General features: G+C 41.0%; 1 protein-coding gene across 1 annotated transcript in view; it reads left to right on the top strand.

Annotated features, from left to right (window-relative positions):
* Nucleotides 1-27,069, top strand: part of LOC145449155 (collagen alpha-5(VI) chain-like) — a 40,400-nt gene that overhangs the window by 1,066 nt on the left and 12,265 nt on the right. Inside the window, exons 2-24 of the mRNA XM_080327621.1 lie at nucleotides 4,973-5,055; nucleotides 5,123-5,676; nucleotides 6,538-6,691; nucleotides 7,004-7,115; nucleotides 7,177-7,301; nucleotides 9,775-9,928; nucleotides 9,987-10,169; nucleotides 10,800-10,903; nucleotides 11,468-11,714; nucleotides 14,478-14,618; nucleotides 14,690-14,880; nucleotides 14,932-15,024; nucleotides 15,086-15,242; nucleotides 16,071-16,239; nucleotides 16,298-16,460; nucleotides 17,397-17,528; nucleotides 19,323-19,434; nucleotides 19,495-19,676; nucleotides 19,741-19,929; nucleotides 19,999-20,146; nucleotides 25,508-25,552; nucleotides 25,613-25,733; nucleotides 25,805-25,981. Coding sequence (XP_080183747.1) covers nucleotides 4,973-5,055; nucleotides 5,123-5,676; nucleotides 6,538-6,691; nucleotides 7,004-7,115; nucleotides 7,177-7,301; nucleotides 9,775-9,928; nucleotides 9,987-10,169; nucleotides 10,800-10,903; nucleotides 11,468-11,714; nucleotides 14,478-14,618; nucleotides 14,690-14,880; nucleotides 14,932-15,024; nucleotides 15,086-15,242; nucleotides 16,071-16,239; nucleotides 16,298-16,460; nucleotides 17,397-17,528; nucleotides 19,323-19,434; nucleotides 19,495-19,676; nucleotides 19,741-19,929; nucleotides 19,999-20,146; nucleotides 25,508-25,552; nucleotides 25,613-25,733; nucleotides 25,805-25,981 — 3,736 coding nt within the window. The remainder of the gene's footprint in view (nucleotides 1-4,972; nucleotides 5,056-5,122; nucleotides 5,677-6,537; nucleotides 6,692-7,003; nucleotides 7,116-7,176; nucleotides 7,302-9,774; nucleotides 9,929-9,986; nucleotides 10,170-10,799; nucleotides 10,904-11,467; nucleotides 11,715-14,477; nucleotides 14,619-14,689; nucleotides 14,881-14,931; nucleotides 15,025-15,085; nucleotides 15,243-16,070; nucleotides 16,240-16,297; nucleotides 16,461-17,396; nucleotides 17,529-19,322; nucleotides 19,435-19,494; nucleotides 19,677-19,740; nucleotides 19,930-19,998; nucleotides 20,147-25,507; nucleotides 25,553-25,612; nucleotides 25,734-25,804; nucleotides 25,982-27,069) is intronic.

Here is a 27,069-nt window from a genome sequence, read left to right as displayed (position 1 = left end):
TTCAATAGTGACGTCATATTGGATTGACATTGACAATTGAAAATATAGTGTAGATATAGCTCCTTTGACGAAATATCTGTGCTATTGCTGTTGAACCGACTATTTTGAGGGTTCCAGCCATCCCACATCGATATTAGTCGGCTATATCGGGTGGTAATCGTCCGTAGGCTCATACAACACGTATTTTGGAAAGTATTTACACAATTATGGCATAATTTTACAACATAAAAAGAATTTTTTTCAAAGGGCCTCTGTTTAAAACACTGTTTAAAGCATGTTTTAAACATGGTGTTTCAAACACCGTTTGTTATAAATGCACCCCTACCATGGAGCATTTATAGTAACGAAAAGATAGCACGGCCTGTAAGGACTCGAAATTGTGATAGCAGCATTGTCATCTTCTATGTCACTCAATGAAAGTTGATCAAGAAATCAACACATCATTGATACTTCTCTTCAGGTTCAAATGCAGCCTCAAGGGTAGAAGTTTGGTACATATCATTATCAATTTAAGAAGCATTCGGTAGACCCAGTTGTTGAATTCAGCTGATATTTTGTTCACCGAGAAATAGTTTCATGACCGCAGTGAAGAAATTACCACCATGGCTTAACGGTACATCACGAATGGGCCTCCTGAAGCCCTTCATGCCATTTATCAGTTAAGAAATATTCAGTATCATTGTCTTGCAGATTTTCCGTTAGAGCGATAGATGATTCCATGTCAAAAAACATCTCGGTGAGGAGGCAGGAGATCCAAATATTCAGATTGTGGCCATCTTTGCCAAGATTTCAATGGGATGTGCCCAGTATATTATATCAGGATATCCACTGTTGACGTGATGCAAATGCTGGAACATTGCGTTTGTTTTTCTGGAATCTGCAACAAAAATGAACAAATGATGTATTTAGAGACACAAATTCACCTTAAGAATATATATAGAATATAGATGTATGCAGAGTTGGTCAGTAGTGAAGAACTTCTACTTCATTGCAGTACTCAAGTAGGTGTTGCCTATTTTCGAAGATACATCTTGTAATTTTTAAGCAGCCATCTCCAAACTTGAGTACCCTGCAGGCATTTCACTTTCTACAGCTACTTGAGGAAGTTTAAATACCAGTACGCCCGGGAATACGACTGTTACTTAAGTAGCAATGCAGAGTGCAGACTACTCTAACCACATCAGGATTAATGTAAATAGCTCATTTAATAATGTATCACTAGAATCAGCCAAACTTACCTTGGGCTGACTGAGGAGAGCTCCATGCGTTATTGCGACGATTTGACGAAACCTTGCAAATTGAAAGCAATCTTCAGAGTTTTCTCTTCCTTCGTCGTACAGGCCTATAGCCTATAGGCTATAAGTGTTTATATGGTAAAGACAGGCAGGCCGTATCTCAGGGTCGTATCGTGTCCTGACGATTGTGCTGGCTTATCCATTCAAGGGAGTGGGCATCTTCACGGCTTCAGTAAGAGCCAATGGTCAACAAATGTCATGGCCATATTCTGGGAGTCAGCCGTTGGCAGTTCACAACAGTGCACTTCTGTTGAAGTATAATTCCAGTACTGTAGCATTAAGGTTCCGTTCATTAACAAACATATGCCTGCCTTGTTTTACCAGTCATGTAACTGATGAATAGTATCTGTAACAAGAGATTGGATTCACCAGTTGTTATGGACACTTACAACTGCAACGATCTTGACGTGTTGTTTTTGTATTAGATTCAAATGGTTGGTTATCCTTAATTGAAATGCCTCTTGAATCTTGCACACCGGTAGTGTACTCAGTGGCTCCAATTCTTATACTAGGAATAATCCAGCAATGATCTGGAATACCGGTAAGCCTGCAATACCAGCACAACCTGCATATTCACATATTGGCACAAGATCTTAACAGACGAAGTCCCTCCTAACGGTCGCCTTCATAGTTGACACGGCACAGTGTAAATGTACACTTGTACTAGTACAATGTACAGCCTTGGATGGTGACATACATTCGCATAACATACCGTAAATGAAAAACATACCGCAAGGCGTAATCGAAATCCTAATGCTGATATCAATGTCAACTTGGAAATTATTGTACATTTTGTTATCTTCTCACGATTATTAACGCAGCAAAACATGTTACATAAGATACTACAGAAGCAGAGATATTCCGAAGGCGAGTATACCGGTAAATTGCTGCTGAAGGAATAAGGCCAATACCGCAAAGTTTCAGACTACCTGAACATCTCATAACCTGGTTAACCTCTAGCTTTATAAAAAAAACATAAACATGGATATTATATGCCTCTACCGCTCTTAAAGACTCAAAATGACAGATAGATGAAGCTGCTGACCAGAACGTGCATCAAAACTGAATTCGCGAATCGGGACCTACTTAGGTAATACGGCGATGACGCAATTGACGCAGTCAGCCATCCCGGAGTTCTATATATCCCTGTATTCGACTTTGAAGACGTTTCTCTTTTTACCTCCGCGGTGTCTTTAATGCAGAACGGTGGTTCTCAACATGGGCGATATTGCTCCCCATAGGGAAATTTTGCGAAACAAGGAGGCGAAAATATCAAAGGTGCGACTGAAGGGGCGATAGGGGGCGAAAATAGTAGAACGTTCAATGAGATATATTTATATAACACGGCCAAAATATGCACGTGAAGACGGCTTATTCTGCATATGACGCGACAAAAGGTTAACTCAACGGAAAGTAGAATCGGTAGCCGGTTTTCGGAGCATCTTTAGTCGGAATATGACCATTTTTAGTCAATTCACCAGCGATCAGAATTAGGCGAATAAATTTCCCGTTTATATGTCCTATCTTTCGGTTCTGTAAATTTGTGAAGGGCAATAATTTGTGTCGAGCTTGATAAGGGGGCGCTGAGTCGAAAAAGCCTGGTAACCAATAATGTGGAGCCATCAATTTGATGTCCGATGCAGTATATCCGAATAGTATGCCGAATGCGTTCGCGACGATTCATTGCTCCTTGTCATTAGCGATTGAATATGTACGATTGATTATATGGGCTTTTCTTGATCGGAAACCTGGTACGATCTCGTATTCGACATTTCATGCTGATGACGTCATATTTCGTGACACGATTGTTGATATACGACGTTCTTTTAAATTCTCTACTAGTTGCTGACGATTACCCCTGCCGAGTGTCAGCCGAAAATATTCGGGTTCATTTCAATAGGAATATACTATTCAATTGTATATTGAAGTTCTGTACCTCCAAGAAGCTGTTCAAACCTAGTATTGTATCTTAATGCCATGATTTCATCCCATATTATCAAATTTAAACAATATCGTTCGAAAATATTCTCGTTCCGTGGGCTTCGATAGGATTTAACAATCATCAGTCACAGGCCGTCATTCATTTTGTTTAGTCTGACCAAATATATCTAGCCAGGTCCAAAGAGTAAATATTAATTTATAATGTCCAATACGAAACTTTAGTAGGCATGTTTTTTCACCCTCCCTGGCTGGGCCACTGCCGTATTTGTGTGTTATAGGCTGATGTACTAAAGTAGTCAATAATAATAATCGTTGAGTTATATTTTCATCTGAAAAAGACACACACAATGTACAATGCGATAAGACACAATGCGATGTAACGAGCAGATAGTAGGGATGGTGTGAACGTGAGGTTCACGTTCGTGTTCTGTGTGTGAACCTCGGAAAATTTGAGGTTCGCGTTCACAACAGAACCTTGGTAGGTTCTGCTCTGTGAACCTTTTCATATATTGCAATTTTCACACTTCATTATAACATCTTTGGTTCAAATTTATTGACTTTCAACTGCTGGCCACTCTATGCATGGCGCTGGAAGCATAAAAATCAACACTAAACTAGCATGCACCTTGACAATCTCAAAAATTTACTTGCTTTATTGTTACAAAAATTTGCTCGAAATATCCAGCCTTCCGTTTGTACATATTTAGTGTATCTGTGCTGTGAGCTTGACCCGCAATCACAAGACATCAAGAGCGAAATATTCACTGTATTTTGTCAGCAAATGATCCTTATTCAACCAAACAATGAGATTGATATCGTCTTCTGATGTAAAAATGTAGCAGGCGTACGGGGTCAATCTTGACTACATATGTATACTGTATCATAAAAACCAAATCCGTGCGACTGGGGTGTTGGCTATACTGCTGTATAACTTGTTAATCGGTAGCAAGTATAGAAACCCATTTTACACTCTGCTCAATATCCATGTGGCAATACTCAGACGCTGAATACATTGTCCGATCAGGTCGAAATTGTTGGCAAAGCGACGCAAGATACTGATTTTATGGGATTATTATATCATTTGATTGCCCCAGTTGATACATTTGGCGACGTTTCAAACGTCAATATGTACTTAAGTACTGAGCTATTATGTGGCCCCGAGTCATCGTTCGGTATCGTGTACAGTAGATTAATATAGGCAATCACCTAATTAAAATATAGGGTTTAAATTAGCAATATGACGTCACGTGACGTCATGAGGTTCACGTTCGTGTTCACACAGAACCTTTCAAAAAGGTTCACGTTCACACGAACCTGAACCTTTCAGAGGTTCACACCATCCCTAGCAGATAGGAGGAAGCCGAACGACGCGCAGTTGCGGTATTTTTAGACTGACATCCACCTCGGCCTATAGAGTGCCCGATGTCACAGTTCTTTTCGATGATATTTTTGAAGCCGCCTTTCTAGTTATTTCCATTCCTCGTGAGTGCTTTCTTTCGTCGGGTCTTTTTCTGGGCTTCTCCACTACGCTATCTCCCCCGTCATCCTTGGTCGACGTAAATTTTGACTCTAGTAAAGTAGCGATTTTCATGTAGGTGAAAATGTAGGTATGATAGGTCAAAGGAGGTGTCATACAATCCTGGCCACTTCAGTAAGTAGTGTAGGTAGGCAAAACCCACTGGGGTACACCGAAGAAGGAGAAGTATAACTATGTTACCTACCACTGCTGCCTGCAGGTTGTGCCACTTCCGAACTCGACCTCGTCTTTCTCGTTGACACATCCGCAGACGTGACGCAAGAACAGATTTCCAAGACCAAGGTGACTGTGAATTACGGTTTACAATCGGAGATATTTCCGATTAACTTGAAATCCCATTACTTCGCAGAGCTTCGTCAGTCGCATGATACAGCCGTTTGAAGTCAGTCCTGTAGCGACGCGAGTGTCTGTCGTCACGTACGGCTCGTCGGCTCGCGTGTTGAACAATCTAGATGAAATAACCGCGGGGTTGACAGATTTCGACTCGCCTTTCGGAAAATCGGAAATCTTAAATCTATTGAGCAACTCCTCTCCTGTTGGAGGCAGCCGGAGAACAGGTCAGGCTTTACGCTTGGCATGCGATGAAGTATTGAAATTTAAAGGCGGCAGCAACCGGCGGACAGTGCCGGCTATAATCGTCGTTGTTTCCGGGGGATATTCCGACGACGACATACCGTCGGACTTATCTTGTCGCTCTGATGACACGGCTGACGTCACTATTGTGGGAGTGTCTACCGACAGACGCGGCGCGGCGATATTCGGGAGCAAACATGTGGACGTGTCGTTGGAACACAGAGACAGTAATCTGGAAACTGTTGAAAGGACTCTCTTTCGGCTTATCTGCAATGAATCGGTCTGGAATTATTCGCTTGCGCAGCAGGACCTCGTGTTTTTGCTGGATCGGTAAGATTTGGATTATTAGAAAGGGAACTTTCTATTCATACGAATACCGTAATATGTCTAGCGTCAGTGAACTGTATTTAGCCTGGATCAGTGGTGTTCAAACTTTTTTAGACACGCCCCCCTTTTTGATAGTGAAAAATTTCGCGCCTCCCTTATAGTCATGTCACAAAATGCAACCAGAATGCTAGCAATCCCAACGGATAGTTTGACGGCATGAACGGTTTTGACTGTTGATGAGAGAATTCTCAAATATGACATTAGGACTTTACAAAGAGCAATAACCACGAATTGGAGGTAAATCGCGTCGAGCGCGATGAAAATTTTCAGTTGACCGCAGCTTCGCGCCCCCTTCGGATGGTTTCACGCCCCCCCCCCTCCACGGAGGGGGGGGGGCACCAGTTCGAGAACCACTAGCTTAGATAGTGCGTCAGAGGGGGTTGAAATAGTGATCATCGCTACTCAATTACAATTAGAAATAATGACATACATTGGCATTCAATTATGAGTAGTAGCAGCGATTCTCAAATCATGCAAAGGCTACGTCAAGTAGAAGTAGAAAACGAAAGTTCAGGTAAGTACTCTAATTATGGAATTTGTAGAAGTAGATGGTGTTGAGGTGTAGCAGACACAACCAGTTTTCTAAAGTGACCAACGGGTGCCTAAGAACGCAAACGCTTGAGTGCGTATACTTACAGTAGTAAAGGTAGACAATGACTCCTTGAGTACTTCGAAAAAGTAGGCATAAAGGTCGTTGCCCCCCTTCTCGCCTGTAATGTTTCTCTGCATTAAATTTAATATCTCGTACATATACGAAATATAAGTCATCTTCGGTATCGACCGGTCACGCAATTTGATTGACAGCTCAGTTGAAATACCTCGCGACGGACTGCAGCATATCAAGGATTGGATCTGGGAAGTATCTCGAAGATTCTCGATCGGCCGTAATTTCAGCAAGGTCGCGATAATTGAATTTGGAGGCTCATTGTCCGAAGTAATTGATCTCACCGATGACTTGGTGAGCGCACTTATTTGTTCAGCAAACATGGAGGTAATTTATTAGACTTGGCGGCCGTTTTTAATCAAACGCACTGCACTCTTAACCGACTGTCTGCTAATATTCTGCAGTGAGATAACATAGTAACATGTATTGAATACATTTACAGTGAACTGTAGGTGTAACTACCGCAGATAAATATACTTTGAGATAAAAGTGACCACTACAAATAAAATTTCGTGATTAATCTCGGGTAAAAGGTTACTTACGCGCGCGCTATTGGTGCCGTCTATGTTATACCTAGACTGATTTTCACTAACCGTTTATTGGCAGGAAGTGCTACATGAAGCCATAGACGAAATTCGGTACTACCCTACATCTCTCCAAACAAAAAACATTGCACACGCACTGCGCTATATCGGCCGGAAGACATTTAGTGTTGTAGGTAAGCACGATCAATCCCAACCCTGGTCAAAGTATCGTGAATCATTGTTGGATATCATTAGCGAACGATCCACGACATTTCGTACACCGGAATCTCATCCTAATCTCAACGTCAACTGGTCAAGCAACCAAGGAAGCGCAAATCGCAGCCAGAGATCTTATTTTGGGAGGGGTTAACGTATTTGTGGTAAGAGTATAACTCAGGCTTGTATCCTATAACACACGTCTCTATAACATATTAGACAAGATCAATTTGTACAGACAAAATATTAAAGTATATCGACAATCATATCTGTGAGCCCATCCGTCACAAAACCTTTTTATCTCAACGTTATGCTTCTATAATTGCATTGTTTCTATGAAAGTTTGTTGGGCTTTACATGGCCGGCCTTAAAAACCACATTCATTAACAAATAGAAGTGTCATATATTACGCTAAGGCAGTGGTTCTTAACCTTGCCTCCAGCGCCCCCAAAGGGGTGCTGGCGATTTTGAAGGGGGCGGAAACGTTCAGGGGGCGATATGGGGGGGGGGGGGCGCTGAAGTAAAATGGCTTCGCAGTAGATGATGTAGTAGTAGGACATATCCTTAACGAGTCTTCACAGCAAATTACCAATCCACAAAACATGGAAAATCCCGAAATTTTTGTTCACGCTACGCGACGATGTTTGCTACATATGTTTTCATAAATGTAGCGGGTTATTATAATTCATGTAAAACGAATTGCGCGTACTTTCAGATCGCCAATTTCCCGTTAAAACACTGCCGTCACGCTTGCTAGGGTTATTTTCAACAAAATGTTTCGAACTAGGTATTATATCCCGAAGCGCACAGCTTGCGGAAATCGGAAAAGGAGGCACTGTATATCACTTTTGAGAGTGAGAGCCCCTTGTACATAAAATATGTTTTGAAGCTTTGCGCACGAAATGAATAACTAAATATACTTGTATGTGAGAGCTACAAAATTAAATCGTCAGAATATTTCTTCATCGTAGCAAAAAGGATGATAGTATCTAGTGTTGTGGTCCACAACCTCACATTGAACATTATATAATATGAGTTACTTTGTTTGGGATACATCCACGTTAAAATTAATAACTGGGTATAGTACTAAATTCAAGATGAGCAGATATATGCATCCCATTCTCAGTTGACATAGGCCTACTTGATCACACAAAGCACTAAAACAAAATCCGACACCATTAATTTCCCCGTATTGCCAATCGCAGATGAGAATTCGGGATGGTTGGAACCACAGGGTATGGTACCGCACCCGATTGTTGTTATAGGACCCTGAATATACCACGTACAATTATTATATGGTTTATTATAGTCGAGTGGTCCTCGAGCGCGATTAAAACGCGAAATATTTCTAATACTTAAGTCCCGAAAAGACCGACTGGACTTTGACCTCTTACCAGGACCGAAACTGCGGCAACCCAAACCCCCAATCGAGGTGGGGGGCCGTCAGCTCGAAGGGTGCACTAAATAATTTCGGTGGATGAACATAAATTACACATCATGTATTGACGACTCCCCCACGAAAATATACGCATAATTATAGAAAATAGAAATAGGCATTTCGGGGTCGTTCATTACCAAGCCATGCAGTTCCGGCCAATATGGGACTCCGAGAAGTTTGCCAAAAGATCGTCAGCGAGAAAACCTTAGCCGAAGAGGATTTCCCTTATGTTGACCGTAAACTTCGATGTATAGGCCTATAAGTCTAATTGTCCATAGGTGCTTAAATCGCTCGTGCCGAATTATCATGTCGTCGCAATCTGCACCCCACAGGACAAATAACATACATCAGAGAAAAAGTATTTGCCAGTGAAGAAATACCAATTTTGAATCGTGTGCTTACATTAGTTTAATGATTTATGCGTTTCAATATCTTTTGACTATATAGCGGACAAGAGGTAACAAAATAACAACATGTAACGAAGTAATTGTGTCAACGGGCACGCCCGAATATGTTTAATTAATAATTACGTGCCCTTCATTTTCCAAGACAACAGCTCACTCATCGCTACTGGTAAATCTGATTACGTGGGCTGAGAGAATAAAAAGTTTGTAGAGACATATATATGCAATAACTACCTATTCATTCATGCATTATAAAGTATTTTGGCGCCTATATAGGGCGACCAGGCCACACAAACTTTGCTGACCATCGAAATAACGCGACGGAGTTCTTGGCCGCGAAGCCTCCAGAAGTTTGGTTTATCACGCTATGGGTGCGCGAGACAATCGTTTTCAGGGGGGGGCTGACGAAGTACTGTTACGGCCCTCTCTCTTACCCATTGTATTTATTACAGTCCTTACAATATGGAAGGGGGGCGCTAGAGCCCCATAATTTTTGAAAGGGGGCGCTGGAGGAAAAAAGGTTAAGAACCACTGCGCTAAGGCATCTACGATTCTATGCGTGCATATTGCGATTATAAAATTCCATGGACGTTTGGATCATAGTGGATTGGATTGGATTACTCGTGCGACCACGTAATACTGTTCTGTTGAATGAATTACATTATCTTCAGGAATAAGCAACAAGCATGTATGGTACAGGATAACATCGTATAGCATACACGTTCAGTTAACCAATTTGCGTGTAGCGTAGCATGCATTTGGACTATTATATGAGCAGCTGGTGGTCGTGTTCAGGTAACTGTAGGCGTCCAAGATTCCTCAAAGTCAGGCTTCCGAGTTTTATCCTCGAAACCGGACGCGTCGCACATTTTAGTATCCGAAGACTATCTACAAATGTTTGCCACTTGGAAAACGATGGTGAATTGGTTGAGAAGACATAACTTTAAAAGTAATCATTTTACCATGCTGTTTAATTTCATCCTGTATTATGATACATGCTTTGTCAGAATATGCCGGGTCACTGGTGGATTTACATTTCATCGTCGGCGGCATCGGGTCTGAGAAGGAACGGATTCAAGCAGCCGACCTGATGAAAAGAATTTCAGACCTGTTCTTGATTGGGCATAACTACACTCAGGTCTGGATTACTACAGGGTCGGAAGTGGCAAAGTATGCGGGCTCGCGGAAAAGTGAGTCTTATCTGAATTAGAGGTCGACCGATATCGATTTTGAAGGCCGATACCGATACCGATGATCGACGCTCTCACAAGGCCGATAGTAATATGAAAGGAGCAGAGAACCATTTCGCCAAAAATATTGTATATTAGACAAGATGGCAGTTGTAGCCTACAGTACATGCCACAGAAAGCTGAACAACAAAGGAGAAAATTGTTGATTTGAATAAAACAGTATTTACGGTGAGCACACTTATAATAAATAATTAAAGAATCGGTCACCGTAAATTCTATTTTACAGTATTCAAATCAAAAAATTTTCGACGGTAATAACTCTGCTTCCGGTGGTTGGAATTGAGCCAAATTTGGTGAACATCGTTTCTATAGACAACCTAACAATTTCATGTAGTGAACAGAAAATTTTGAAATGTTTTTTATTTGTTTTTATATAATAAAAAAAAAACTTTCTTACGTAGCAATGCGGCTGCTGGTTGGAATTGAACCAAATTTGGTGTGCAGGCTTAAATTAGGTAACTCAACAATTTTATCAAGTAGGCTGTACAATTTGAGAAAACAAGTCATTTTTGAACACCCCTAGTGAGCAGTAGTCATTGAGCTTCAATTTGTGTTTGTGATGTCATCAAGGTGATGTCTTCAATGCGATTTCGAGAAATCCAGATTTTCGTCAACCGATTGAACTTCAGGAAAGTGTTAACAATGTTCTGAACCAGGAATCATCAAGGAGAAAGGTATGGCGTTGTTTGGCGTGTGGATGAAGTAGTTTCTGCAAACATTTGTTGCTTGCTCATCTTTTCATCCTAGCACTGCATATGTAACAATGATATGATCCTCCACCATATAGCTATAACACTTCTAACCGTGTTTTATGGTCCATGTTACCTGGAGAATGGCCCTACTATATACCTGCACAATGCCGCTCATTTGAGGATGCTACCTTGTCCTGTTTTTATACTGTAATATGTGGATTTGGATTACCAACTACAAACTCACTAGGGATTTCTTCGTCATCAACCGAAATCGATGACGTAATCATATATCTCATGCATCCAGCATCAGACGGGAAAAAGCGCAATATCGTCACTGTCCAATTTCATCATATTTATTATATCGTCACATTAAACTTTGACATCATTGAATTGCTTAAAACAGTTTAATTGCGAATACCTATTGCACTTCTCGATTGAATCAGAAAGTGTATTGCCGAATCAGATTGCTGATGAAATTATTTTCTGCTCTTTTAATTCTAAAGTTTTATTGGAAATCTAAACTTGTTTTGTAACTGCTGACTCCAGATGATCATCACAATACATCCAGACATTCTTCGTAATGCGTCAGTAGGGAGATCGGTTCACAGTCGAGGAAAGAGAGATGCAAAATTATATTCGTTTGGGGTGACTTCCGGCGGATTGACATGGTCACACGATGGGTCGGTTTGGGATATGTGCGAATCCACCAGAACATGTGACAATCGACTAGAGGAGGATTTTAGGCCAGCTGCAGATGTTTTAGTTGACAGAATAAGTGAAGACTCTTCAGAAGGTAAACTGTATCTCTATTACATGCTATCTTATGATCTCCAATCATACCAATAAAGGAGCAGTACGCTCTAAATATGATTGGCCTCAAATTAAAGTGAAAGACGCGTGAAAAGCATTTGGGCAGCGGACATTTTCACGGAAAGCTAGACCGTATTTGAACTGCATCTAAAATAGTTCCCTGAAAGAAACCATTCCAGTAATCGATGTCTATGATACATCGAGGTGACGCGCCGTCCCTTCATTAGCTCAATTTCTGGCGCCCATTTCTTCCCTGATGCACTTTCTCGGCGTGGTAGAAGCAGAGTATGAATTTTAGATAGTTGTGAGCCGATATTATGAAGGGAATGTGTCTTACGGTGTCACAACGGTTTAGTTACAGTAACTGCGATATATAATGAATATGAATTATTCTACGTTGCAAATCAAAGTTACGACACTGCGCGTCTGCACCACAGGTCACTATACATTATTGCGTTGCCACTGTTAGAAAGATAACAATATTTAAATTTGTCTCTAATGATATCCCAAACTCAAAAGAATTACATGCGCGATGTATAGGTAAGTTGTATACATGAGTTGAAGATGTAGGGGAAGGTGGGGCACAACGGATATAGGGTCACAATGATACATCGTGAATATTTTTAAAATCCAGCATGAAGAATACACATCGTTCGATGATTTAGTAGTGTCATATATGCCGTAATCTCAATGTGGTTTGATTTCGCCAGCGTCGTTGTCTCTGTGAGAAAATCACGAATTTCATAATTTTGCTAACCAGCGTAAATTTACATCGCTACCTTTCGATCGTGTTTTAGGATGGTATATCTCGTCGGATGTGCTTGGAATAGGTACACAGCTTAGTCAGAACAGTTAAAAGTCGCCCGTATGCTATTTAGGCGCAAAATTTGCGATTTTGCAGTTTTTTGGGGGGTTTTGCTCTGAAAAATGGCTGGGGCACAATGGTACAATGATATCCAAATGCAGATTTTACAAAATATATAAATATCAACAGAAGAGTGCGTAGAAGCATGATCGTCACCTACACTCCCTAACAGTGTCATACAATAAATAGAGGACGTTAATAATCACGGGACGCCGCAAGTCCCGGCAGCGATCTCCATGCAAGTTTCATTACGATTCCAAGCTTAGGGATGTAAACTGTAACTGGTCCTGGACACTTGCTGGTCCATCTTATACTTCAACCATTCTCAGTTTCTTGCTAACTGATGCGGTGATTAATTTTTAGTACTATCCCATTTCCCCTATCGCAGGGCACAATGGGGTAAAAAAAAAGGTAGGCTACGTTTTTCAAACGGCTATACTTTGGTTATTTCTTCGTATTTTCAAATCATCGTTTTTATTAGGAAACATGCGTTCTATATCCATCCATCGTTTTGCTAAAGTTCATTGGTATTTCTGAGTTCGAAATATATTTATGGCTAAAAATGTATTTTTTTACCCATTGTGCCCACCTTCCTGTAGTTATTTTCGCTGTAAATATACGTTCGAACTAGCGTGATATTATCTACCAGGGTGCATTGCTTCTAGATTGCTGCCAGAACACAAAAAAACTTGGTATTCTGAGAGTGACAGACGTCATAAAATACGAAACGGCAAAAATGATGCTCAATATCTTCCATCATAATAGAACATTCTTTGACAAACATTTCACTACTTTTGCCTCGGTACATTCGCACTTTACTCGCTCTGCCGCATCAAATGGGTTGTTACTTCCGCTTGTATCTAAATCGTCCTCCCAGAAAAGTCTCTATTACATTGGTGCCGCTACCTGGAACTCTCTATCGGTAGACCACAGAGATTGACCCGATCATCTATTTAAAAAACGTGATCGGAAATATATATTACACAAGTATATTGATTAAATGCTAATATTGCAATTACTGTCTTGTGTTGTTAATTACTGTGAAATCTGCACTATAGACTCAGTCCTGCACTGCAGTCTCGAAACTGTGAGGTATATAGCTCGTTGTATCCATGTTGAATTTTTTTTCTCTGCATTTCTTGTAGTTTTGTATATTCATTTTCTTTTGTTTTGCGGCATTGATTGGAATGTGTGTACTCCTACAGGGGGCGACTGTGTACTAAGGCCTTGCGGCCCCTCGTCGTCATCCTGGTCCGTACCGGATATTCGCTGGTGTGACTAATAAATAGGGCTGGGCAAAATCGAGTACCTGAGTGATTCAATTCTGAATCACGCAATATGCTTCGAGTCGAGTCGAGTAATCGAGTATCACTCATTATGACGTCATAACATAGTGCAATACGTTAATGTTCAAATATGTACCGTTTATGCCACCACAAAGAATATAATGCCTGTTATCCATCCCATAAAAGAAACTTTGGTATTTTTTCGACCATACCGATTTCATTCCACTTAGTGACAATGTTGAGGGATCATCATGACTTCGGAAATGTGCCACGTCCAGTACCCTTCGTAGCTTTGTACTATATGTTTCATATGCTGCGATACCGCTAAGCAAGGTTTCAAGGCTTCAACGGTGAAAATTAGTATCGAAACTATAATTCTCGTTGATAAATTAACTTTCGGGGGTGAGAAGCGTATAATTTCAGTACTCGAAAAAATCGTCTTTTACTACTCGACTCGAATCATTGAAATTAATACTCGATTCAGATTCGAGTACTCGAATCATTGTGCCCAGCCCTACTAATAAATGATAGATTATGACTATTGATTATGATTATGGTGTCTGATACGTTGAGCTCTACCTGAAAACACTTCCAGATTGCGATGTCGTGGAGTTGGATTTACAATTTCTTTTCGACGGCTCGTCAAGCATTCGAGACGACGACTTCTCTTTGGCAAAGGACTGGATCGAGTCTCTAATCAGCAAATTCGATGTCGGTCAATACACCACCAGAGTAGGTACGATCGCAAGCGATGACTGAAAAGATTCCTATTCAATGATAATGATTCGCGATTACAAATGATCGCAGGCACTGACCAATACAGTGGCAGCCCGGAGACAGAGTTTCATTTGAACGACTTCGAGGCCAAGCCGCCAGTGATACAGGCGGTCAATCAGATTGACCAGAAGACAGGACTGACGCGTACTGGAGCCGCCATGCTTTACAGCCTGTCGAGCAGCCTCAACCCGTCCGCAGGCGCTAGGAGTAACGTTCCAAAGGTGACTTTGCACTCAAGTTTTACTACTAGTACTTCAAGGAATTTTCGTTAGATGTTGGTGGTATTGACTGACGGGAAGTCACGTGATAATGTCACACAAGCAGCGGTTCAAGCGCACGCGCGAACGGACTTGACCACTCTAGCGGTATGCATTCATCAAATAAGTGAATTCGTGTCACTCCCGCACATGTAACTGATTGCTCAAGGTCGGCGTAGCGGATGCGGATGCGGGCGAGCTTCGAGAGATTGCATCAGAACCAAAAGATGCTCATGTCTTCCAAGCGGAAAACTATCACGAAATAAGCGGACTGAAAGACGTTGTTGGGGGCCAAATATGCAAAACTGCGACTGACAGCGTGCCAGGTACTTTATATACGATTCGTATGGAAACGTGCAGTGTATCTTACCTGCGTGTGACACACCCATTCAAAGAAAACGCATATATTCTACCGGATTAGCAGCATAGTGATGCATGATTAAATCTCCGATATAACTTCCTCAAATCCATGCGGATATAATTGGTAGTCTTCAGCGCTCCGTATCTCCTATTTATCAGTGTTTGAAAAAATCTCTCTCGAGTCTATCGATTCCAGCTAGTATCAACCCTGCTATTCCAGGCATAAAATCACACGATTAAAACAAAGGCGTTTCAAACTGTCAAACGTCTCAGTCAGTAAAGATCTTCAAAATACAAGTATACAACTAGTTGATCTTAACACGAGTGTGATGCCAATAACATTCGCTTTAATGGGACTGAACCGCACTCTACTTACCCTTGCTATAAGCGAGTGTCAAAAGGAATGTTCCAAACAATATTTATCGCCGAGATCATTTTGAAACAAGAACATCCGGCACGGAGTGATTTGCTGTTCCTCTGGAAAGATCGGTTCGCTCCGCTGTTAGATTCTTCCGGTAATAGCGTATTGAGCCGATTTACATAATTATTTGGAAAATGTATCCAGGCGGAACCATGTCAGTATGAGCTCTATGAATGAGTCCATACTATATTCAGATTGTTATTGAATTCGTATTAGTGTCCTGACTAATCTAATTTAGCAGATGGGCAAGTTCGAACGGGTCTGGTGCACAAAAGCACAGCAACTAAACACCACTGATCCCATATACAACAATATACTATTCGAGATCATAATTGAGCTGTAGCATGATTTTGTTCTCTTCTTATGCGAACAGATGCACATTTCGACGCGATGGATATGATAATCCTGTACGAAGATTCGGATATGTTACTTACGGCCCGATTCTACACAGCATTATATAATTTCATTATGAAGATAGCCACAAAGGCTACGGAAAACTACAATTCCCGAGTTGCAGTAGTAAAATTTGCGATGGAACCAAGGTATCATTTCCTGGAAATTTGGTATCTTCCGCATAAAATATTGTTTTAACCATGGTAGGACGGTTCAAGAATTCACAAGAAATTTAACGCGACTTCGGCAATCGTTGATCGACAGACGATTTGAATCAGACGAATTCAGATCACGGGTTAATCTCGGTTCGGCGCTTTCCCACGTTCAGGATATGTTTCAGCGGGATCTGGATAGAAATAACACGAAGAAGGTATAAGAGTGGAATAGGAAAAATTCCCGGCAAATGCAAATGATGTTTTGTGCACCTCGCATTTTCGTTCGGGCTAACGCAATTCACTTTCAGCATGAACTAACCATAAAGGTCGAATACTAAATTTATGCTACGTGCTACGAGTTTCCATGCGTTAAGCAGGGTCATGTATATTCTTCACATATATATGGGGTGACGATAACCCCGAAGCATTAATTTTGCATCGATATCGCGGTACAAAGCCGACTGAGGTTAATAAGACTGTCGATTATGAGGTTGCATACCACAGTTGAGAATGGATGAGGATGTGGGAATTCTGAATTACCATTCTTCTGAATGGTTTCTGATCTGATGCGACTTGAAATTTATAAAATTATTCAATGTGATTTTTAGACGAATCCATTTCATAACTGTAGGCTATATATAAAACTTGAGCTCAGATGAAGGGAATTTAATTACATCCGTGTCAGTCCACAATTAAAACTTATCCAACCATACACAAGGCCCACTCCATGAACGAGGTATGAGGTATGCGATAAGTAGTTGGACGATTGAAGGATATGTACATTGTACAACTTGTGTATAACATCTTGGTCAGTTCCGATTCCAACAATGTTTACAAGGTTACGATGATATCTACGCAGTCAGACGACGCGTCTGCGATATGAGTTAATTGGGAACACATACACGGCGTGTAGATACGGTAACCCCTCGAAAGTCACGAATGCATGATAACTTTATGTTTTGATATAAATGCTTATCATATCAGAAGCTTGAAATTGTTTAGCGAACGTGACTTGGATAGATTTCCAAATCACGAATATACCGGCAAGCCTTGTTCAAAAGGGGAAACCAACCAACGTTGAACGTTCCTGAATCAGATCAGTATTAATTGTAGCTTTGCGTAATTGCCATGTACTTATTTTGCGTTCTTAGATACTGGTGACCATTGTGTCAAATCCTGTCACAGACTCTGCTGTCGACAAAGCGGTCGACTTGACTGAAATGGGGACGAAAATATTTGGAATCAGCGTAGGAATGGCTTCGAGTCTCACCTTTCTTGAACGGGTAAGATTCCCCGTGAAATGGGGAAGTACCGAATTTGATAACTCTGCGGGAGCTGACATCGAAATGCTGTCATGTAGGTTTGAAACCTAAAGAACATAGAAGTGTAAGCATGATCGATTGTATAGCGAGGAAAGAAACGAAACAACGGATATCCTGCACAAATCTTAAGCTGTTGGGTTATACAACGGAGCCTATCGAGTATCTCACACCCTAATAATTCGAAAGAATTATATATGCAACCTTTTACTGCATCTTTTGCTAAAATTAAGTGCAACCTTCTCACGATTTTAGTGCAACAAAAACTCGCCCACAATCAATCATCTCTAATAACAATCACTGCTGATCTGGTTACCCGCACCCCCAATCCCGTACGTCCTACCGAACTCTTTTTATTGATGCTGTTGCTGCATTCATGGAGTTTCGACGTTTATGAACGTTGTACATGAGGCCGATGGTACACCATTGTATTTTTCCTGAACCCGGTTATCTCGGCTTGAGAAGGATACCGCTTACGCGAATCGGATGAGAAGCCTATATGAATCAGCAGTCCATTGGTGTTACAATAGCGGAACGTACCACTACGCTACTCGCCTTCCCTTGGTACAGAGTTTTCTGCCTCCGTAAATACATTTACCTAATTATGATAGGTATATGCCGTGCGGTCGGATGATGATTTCCCACACGGACCCTGTATGAGGCGTGCAGGGGCGCAGCCAGAATTAAGCAAATGGCGATCTTTATCCCTCAGATTTTCGGTCGCAACACTGTGATGTAATATACGTTTGTAAATTCACCGCTATATGCAGGGTTGCGATTAGGGCTGGGCAAAATCGTGATTCGATTGTGAATCACGTAATATGCTTCGAGTCGAGTAATCGAGTATCACTCATTATGACGCCATAACAGAATGTAATAAGTCTAAATTCAAATATATATACCGTTTATGGCACCACAAAGAATATAATGCCAGTTATCCATATCACAAAAGATACTTGGGTATATTTTCGACCATACCGACTTCATTCCACTTGGTGACAATGTTGTGGGATGATCATGACTTCGGAAATGTGCTATGTCCAGTAACTTTCGTATAGCTTTGTACCATATTATGTTTCGATGCTGCGATACCGCCATCAAGGTTCTGTGGCTTCAACAGTGAAAATTTGTATCGATATCGAAACTATAAATCTCGTTGATAAATTAACTTTCAGTGGTGAGAAGCGTATAATTTCAATATTCAAAAAAAATCGTCTTTTACTAATCGACTCGAATCATTGGAATTAATACTCGATTCAGATTCGAGTACTCGAATCATTGTACCCAGCCCTTGCGATTGATACGGATCAGAAACTATAGGGACGGTTACGAAATAGTTCCAAAACCCTGTATTTGTAGAATTGTAAACTGATGACTACATAAGGGTCACCGCTTTCGCTCCATCCTTATCACGGCTTCGTATCGTCCGTTTAATTATTTTGACCTTTGGTTAGCACTGGAATTAATACAAACTAAGGACTCCAGTCAACGACACAACTTATAAATATAAACAGCATATCTACTCCATTTTGCTATTGATCGTTATTTCGTGTTACCTCCTTTCTTTGTGTACTGTGTTTAATGGCCGTGGTGCAAAAGGCCGTCTGGCGATAAGCGCCAAATTTTTGTTGAATAAACAGCAACAACATAGTTTTCTTAAAATAAGGACATATGTTATTAATAAGGACGCGAGGGCAACCTTGGCTATATGTAGCATCACGCAAATAAATTTAATTTATACTTTTTCTAATAATGCAGATTGTATCCGACGCAGACTACTTCTACACGATACCTAACACTCCGCAATTACCCAAAGTCGAGCCTTCTATTACAAGATACATTCACACTCTACCGCGCGCGCCACCCTACGGTTTGTAACAGGGCTCAGTTCAAACGCCATAATCGCTCACAGCAATCGAACCATTTTCAGTTTGCAAGCGGCGATTAAATGTGGAATTTATTATCGACAACACGGTGGGCTCCGATGAATACAACTTCAATCAAGCTATCCATTTAGTTGCCGAGGTCAGCAAGAGCTTGAAGCTGGAAAATGGTCACAGTACTTTGTGCATAGTTCAGGTGATAGCCGACGGAAGAGCTTACGGCGAAAAGGTAGCTTCATCTCTTGTAGATATATGTTTGCATCACGATCGACAATTATCTTTGATATTTGAAGTGTTTTTCGGGGGCCAACGCATCTGCAGGGATCGCACTCTTGAATATGGAAGAAACATTAATCGACGCGACAAACGTAATAGGTCTGATTGGTGACATTGCATCCTACGGAGCGTCGCGGACCAACGTTCCTAAACATGTGATCGCGATTATGGACGCATCGGTTGCTCCTGATATGGATGGTAACCTGGTAAATCCTATTTTTTCGATTGAGAACATCGACATAAGACGAAATTGATGCGGTTGGTGTTCCAAATAGGTTGCGGAGTCTGGCGCGCAATTACTTTCCATTGCCGTGGGAACAGTCGAAATTGATTCATCTGAAATCCTGTCGGATATGCTGCCGCTGAAAAGTTACGATGAGCTTCCGACAGTGAGCGGTCTTGTCATAGACACTATGTGCCAAGGTATGCGCATAAACATGTAACAGCATGTAGCCTGACCTAATAGCTCAATCCACGTCTAATATTACACATAAGTCTATATGTACTTTCAGTTAAGTATTACTTCTCCTTGAGTTCATATTATCACTTGGCAAAACGTACAAGCCGCAATACCCAATAGACCAGGTATGTCAAACTCAATTTGAGTCGTATGCTAGATTCAGACATTTTGATTGTTCGCGGGATGGACCAGTCAAACGAACCCGCAATTGCCCGCAGTTGGAAGCGGTATTATCACGGCTAAATATAGTTATTGGAGATTAGTAAGGCTCTATTCCAGCAACGCCTTGGCGAACATTTAAGTCGTTAACATGCAATGTTCGGCCGATGGATTACAGTTAAAATACACTAAACCGGCTACCACTAATCAATGGGACTGGATAACGTTAGTAGGTACAGAGTGGCCTATTTCTATGCTGCGATTTTAGTTGATGCGGTGGTGGCGAGTAGCGTGGTGGTACGTTTCACTGTTGCTGTTATTATTGTTATTATTAGTAGTAGTAGTAGTAGTAGTAGTAGTAGTAGTAGTAGTAGTAGTAGTAGTAGTAATGTAAAAAGTGGTAGTGGCGCGAATCTCTCATACGGTCGGTAATTACCTTCTGGTATAAGTTACTTCGGAACAAAATTTAGCTTTTACTATACGGGTCCGAATTAAAGGAATCTATTACACGATATCACGCTGCTGTAAAATCAATTGATTGCTGATTCGCCCCCGATCCAGTACTCCAGAACACCTTTTTAAGTATATAGGCCCGTCGTCGCTATCGAATCCGTATGAGCGATGTCTTACAAAATCCTGTTGCGCGATGCTTTTCATCCTGTGGGATGGTACGCACTTATGCGGATGAGAAAATGTGCAGTGCGGATGACAAGCGTGGGGCCGATTAGTGCGGATGAAAATAGTAAATAATTGTTAATTTTCTGTCGTGGAATAATATAAAAAAAACTTACGGGAAATTCAAGTGCAATGGCTCCCTAACTTTTGTCGTTGCGACTCGATTGTAAAATCTTGTTGGACTTACGACGCACCACTAATCGTATAGCTTTTACAATAACGTTGTCTCGCACCAGCCGTAGTGAAATAATATTTTGCCCTATAATTATTCCGTAATCAAAGGTCTGGTTCGAAAACGGGTGTAGTGGCAGGCATATAGTGGATCAGCCCGTCTGAGCCTGCGACACGCGGGGAAAAATGACGAAAAATTGACTTTCTGTTTACTTTATCTGAACAGTCATCATATTTTCGTAATAGCGGTTTGATTAGCACGGGAGACGAAGATAGTAGTAAATTTCATCAATGAAGTTTCACATTTGCAAGTTACTGTATCGCTAATTATTCCCCCTTTCCTTAAAGTATGGGTCGAAAAAGGTATAATTTTGGGACAAAGCAATACCAGAGCGATATGTTAATATGCATGTTATATTTGTTGAATTTCTCGCAAAAAATATCTGTGAATAGTTTTTGCATGTCCAAGGTCATTGTGCTAGATACTACAGCCAATAAGCGAGACACACAGGAAATATGGCTTGATCATGAAAATGTGCCGACCTTTGTATTACGCAACTTGTTTTTTACTTATAATAAAATTTGTCCGACTGGTTTTCACTGCAGAACGCCATCGAAGACCGTCGGTATGCTTTAGTGCAGGGGTTCTCAACCCGCGGCCCGCGGGCCGCATGCGGCCCGCAGACGATTCTTTTGTGGCCCGCGACATCTTTCAATATGAATGTAACTACTACTGGTACGGTATCGTTATGGAAGACCGATGTGTCACATTTGTCGAAGAACGGTTGTTGTAACGAGCCTAGAAGCTTCAAATGATAGCACGGTAGTTTTATCTGGAGTTATACATATCGCCTGATCTTAGAGAAAACGTTGCTAGCTTGGTTTCAAGCCCAGCAATCCATATTTCAAGGCATTTTTAAAATTGCCGACGACGTGACAGACGCATTGTTCAAAATTGCTTGGAATATCGATAAACCGAAGAGTCTGCTAGAGAATGTGTGACTTCAATAAAAATTTAACGTACTGTGCGAATATTCGCTGTTTCCGGAAGCAGGGTTGCCAGACATCTTTCGAGAAAAAGGGCCAAACAGCGCTGGAAAAGGGGCCAAAAAGGGCCAAATTGTTCAATAACGTTAATTACGTTGACAAATTACCCACAGTGCTTTTGTCAATCACCTGGATTTCCAGTCTTATATTAGGACACCATAAATCAACGACCTACAACTACGTACTGGATCCAACCACAATAACTGCTAATATTTCAAGCCGTTTCCAACTGAATATAAAATCGTAAAAGAAAATATTTTGTGCAATAATATGAGAGTAATTAAATTTTATGAATTTTAATTTAAAATTGAGAGAATAGTTTCTTTACAGTTGAAACTTATCCAACTTATATACTTAAGTTTCAGGTTTTTCGCGAAAAACTCTCCGGTTATGTTGAAGTTTTTTTTTCTTTGAACTTTCTACAATCAATAAGTACTATTTCTGCTACTTAACCTCAAGCCATGTTCGATGCTTTTTCGTCGACCTGTTCCCAAATCTGTGTTTACAATTTCAACACAGTCTACATTCTACAAAAACAAATCCAAATCTTCATCTTCTAATGTGTTTCCACTGAATCTTTGACATTGTCAGCTCAATTTGCGAGATACATTTATTTGAATAGCTAGTTTGATGGTATGTCTCAACTGCTTCCAAAAAGGGCCAAATATTGAAAATAGAGGGTCAAGGGGCCAAATTAATTTTGGGGGGCCAACTGCCTCTAAAAAGGGCCAAATTTGCGGAATTCGGCCACAAAAGATCCAATCTGGCAACCCTGTCCGGAACTTAGCAGCAAGTTCAACATCACCTGACAAATTTCGAGGCTACCGCAGTTGTCTGATTCAACACTCAGCAGTCACCAGAAGAGTAACAGCTATCTCAGTCGATCTTTTATCGCATGTTTTGAAACACGTTGCCACGCATAGACTACTTTAGCCTAGCATTGGACGAATCCATCGACTGCACACAGTGCACACTGCACTTGCATTGCATAGCTAATTATCCAGGTGCGTTTTATAAGAGTGGACATATTTCCAGAGGAAATGCTGACGGGCCAAACGTGGGAAGGGGGCCAGTGAAAAACATAAATTTGACAAAGCTGACTTCTGTAACTATTGGTGTAAGGCTCCAGTCATGGAAGGAAAGGAGAAGAGTTGATTGGTTTGCTCAGAAATGTCCCCGAACATCGACTTCTTATAGCAATGAGAGCTCGAAGTGATAATGACCTCTGCAACGAAAATATCACCGTAATTTTATACTTGCTCTCTCAGGCATTGAAACAGCGAGTTCGGTTCTCTGGTGGAAGGGTTTGAAGGGTACATATACCAACATGGCAACGAATAGAATGTACGCTCCATGAAGGGATTTAGCCTACTTGCGCCACTTGAAGATAGATATCCTCACAAAAAAAAAGCAACTGCAAACTTACGAACGCTCTCCATTAATGCTTTAGAATGCATAAAAATGTACTAAATTCCCGTATAATACTGGTAAATAGGCTACAGTAGCCTAAATTTAATAGTGGTTCACAAATATATGGTGATAAAGTTCTGCGGCCCGCGGCGTCTTTTAGTGTGAAAATGCGGCCCGTTATACGAGAGAAGTTGAGAACCCCTGCTTTAGTGTATAGGGGTGTGCAACAAAAGGGTAGGGCTCATGAGACAAATTCATTTCGAGGCCAAACTTTGATGCATCGGAACGCATAAAAACGTAACATTTTGACCAACATACCGCTGGGAAGATGCGGTGACAATAACATCAGCGACGACAATACCTTGGCGAAAAATGACCGTCGCTGGTTGGTCAAAACTTTCGATATTGACATGCTCGGTTTTCGAAATGCTCGGCAGTCGGCACCAGATAGTCTCGTCCTTGAAATCTGAGCAGACAGTAGTCCAAACGTGATGCGTAGAGGAAAATCATTCACCCCAATTTGAAATCCCATGCGCGTCCTTTTTGTACAACAATTTTCGGTTGGTTTGTGCGGATGAAAGTTTTTTTGCAAAAGAAATGCGGATGGCGCTCAACAAGGCTGAAAAGCACTGCTGTAGAGCAGGGGCGGTCAACCCGTGGCCTGCGGGCCAAATGTGGCCCGCGAGAAGGTTGTATGTGGCCCGCGAGGTAATCCTCGAAATTAGTTATAACATCCTGTAAAATTTCAAAGCCAACAAAAATTTGATTAGCCTGACCGCTAAATTTGATGATGACTAAAACACCAGTTACGACCCATTGGCGTAACCAGGGGCTTGCCACATTTAGCGCAACCAGGGGCCAGCCACATTTATTGCAGATCTTCGTATATGCCCATAAAGTAGAATATTTCGGTAACAGATTTATTTGACTAGAAATATTTCATAGCACTTCTCGTGATTTCTTGTCACTCGATTTCTTGCATTTAGTATTAGAGCCCCCTCTATTATCTATTATCTATTTCGGTTCGCTCCTCTCGGATGACTAAAAAAGAGGTCATCAATATTCAAGTGGCCCGCGCAATGGTTCGTAAATATCATGTGGCCCTTTGGCCAAAAAGGTTGGCCACCCCTCCTATAGAGCAAAAGTGGGCCGTGCTATTTGTCGGCAGCCAAGTAACATAATAAGAATATCAACCTGTTCCAAAATTACTATAGATGTCGAAACACCAAGATTACTATAAATTGCGACGAGCTGTCCCTATGGATATCCGTTGTGGAGCATAGACTGAGCCGTGGACGGATTTGGTTCATCATTGTCTGAAATCCCTGCTCTAGACCTAATGATACCTAGACTGCTGACCTGACGTCTCACCTAAATCAGTGATATGTCCAAAGCCAGAATTGAGTTTCGAAATCTCACGTTTTAACATTAAACAAGCCTGTATCTGAGAATTGCGTTGGTGAAATTTTGAACATGCACTGCACATATAAGTATACACTATACATATAACAGCATCGGTCCTCGGTAAAGTTTGGTTAGTATATCTATATATAGAGTTCGGATCGATCGGAATTGCTGTCCCGATGGTGAAAAGCAAACACTCGGTATCTGTTGCCTTACACAGGTCGCTTTCGTTGTATTCCAAGTCTGAATAGATGAATAGATACACGCGCAGACCAACCAAGTTTCCATTCACGACATACTCCATAAACTCATTCTCGATCGCGACATTGAGTTATAGTATAGCAGACTTCAAAAATATCAAAAGAATGTATACGTCTCCATCCCAAATATCCGCCGCCTGGATCCTTATTCAATATGCCTGAATATATTTCGTAACATTGTTATGTACTACGTTTTAGACGCGGCATGTCCTATCTGGTATTACGGCACAAAGAAAATGAACGGTTGGTCTTCAGTGATTAACATATCGTTACAGTTTATAATACACTATCGTCATTCGACAGGGTATGATATGATATCATCTCTTGATGTTCCAAACTCTCGCGGTGTGAAGATGACATCATCATCGGGAATAGTGCCTACTTATCGGATTGTAGGGAAAAGTCGTCTTCAAGGACAATTGAGGTATGTCGCGCCCGTTATGCTACCATGAAGCGCAGGTTGGTGTCTAAACGCTGGTGTTTATTCTCACGTAGAGAAGTCTTCCCAAATGGATTCCCATCATTGCCAACTGCAATCGTAGCGACTCTGAAAATGGGCAAGCGAGCTCTCGGCACCGAAGCGTGGAATTTATTCGAAATTGCCGACGGCAGAGGGCGCACCAAATTTTCTGTGATACTGGACGGTGGAAGAAACGAAATTAAAGTGTTTAGGTGAAAGAATGGTTCGGTGGCGCAAAGCTTTATTTTCATTGCAATTAAATGTAGTTGCGTCGCCTTCATTTCAAATTTACTAGGAGCGGATACTCTGATTGTCGTCAGCAGAGATGGCTAACGTAGTTAGGAAATGTATAACACGACGTAATGCCACGAATTTCTGCTCGAGTACAAATAGAAGTAGCTGTTTTCAAGACATACCAAGAGTACGTAAAGTCATAATCATATGATGAATCTTCGCGACAACGCAAAATGACTGACGACACATAAATTATAGCATATATTTTGCTACCCTCATACATGGGGCCATTCGGCAAGTTGTTATGATAATTTTCTCACAAAAGCGATGAAAACTAGGGATGGTGCGAACCTCTGATAGGTTCTTAGTGAACGCGAACGTGAAAACGAACCAATGACGTCACGTGGCGTCATATTGCTAATTCTTAAACTATATTTCAATAAAGTAATATAATATTGCATACCCGGGGTGGCCAACCTTTTTGCCATTCAGGGTCACATTTTGATTACTTATGTAGCCTACGGCTGCATTGTAGGGTTGCATTTAAAACAAAAATCCATTTAGCACAAACGTTTAAAACAAGGCCCTTGTTCAAAACATGTTTTTATTGTTAGTTTTTTCTAAGCCATGACGCCACGAATATTCAATTGTGACGTCATAATGGATTGACTTTCATAATTAAAAATATAGGGTAAATATAGCTCCTTTGACAAAATACCTATACGTATACTATAGCTGTTGAACCGACTATTTTCAGGTTTTCAACCATCCCATATCGTATACCTCGGCTATATAGGACGGTAGTCGTCCGTAGGCTAATACAACATGTTTTTTGGAAAGTATTTAAGCAATTATGGCATAATTATACAACATAAAAAAAGACAATTTTTTTGAAGGCATTAGTTTTAAACACTGTTTAAAACATGTTTTAAACAAAGTGGCTTAAACAACTATTTGTTTTAAATGCAACCCTACCGCATTTCAAGGCATATAGCGGTAATGAACAAACTGGACGCCAAATACCCATGTTAACCCTACTCCCGCGGTCGGCCTCGAGTCCAAATTT

Source organism: Botryllus schlosseri, chromosome 10, assembly GCF_051294905.1.
Source record: "Botryllus schlosseri isolate E-star chromosome 10, Bs_hap1, whole genome shotgun sequence".
NCBI lineage: Eukaryota > Metazoa > Chordata > Ascidiacea > Stolidobranchia > Styelidae > Botryllus > Botryllus schlosseri.
The sequence above is the reverse complement of the archived record's forward strand: the minus strand, read 5'-3'. Positions and strand labels throughout refer to the sequence as shown.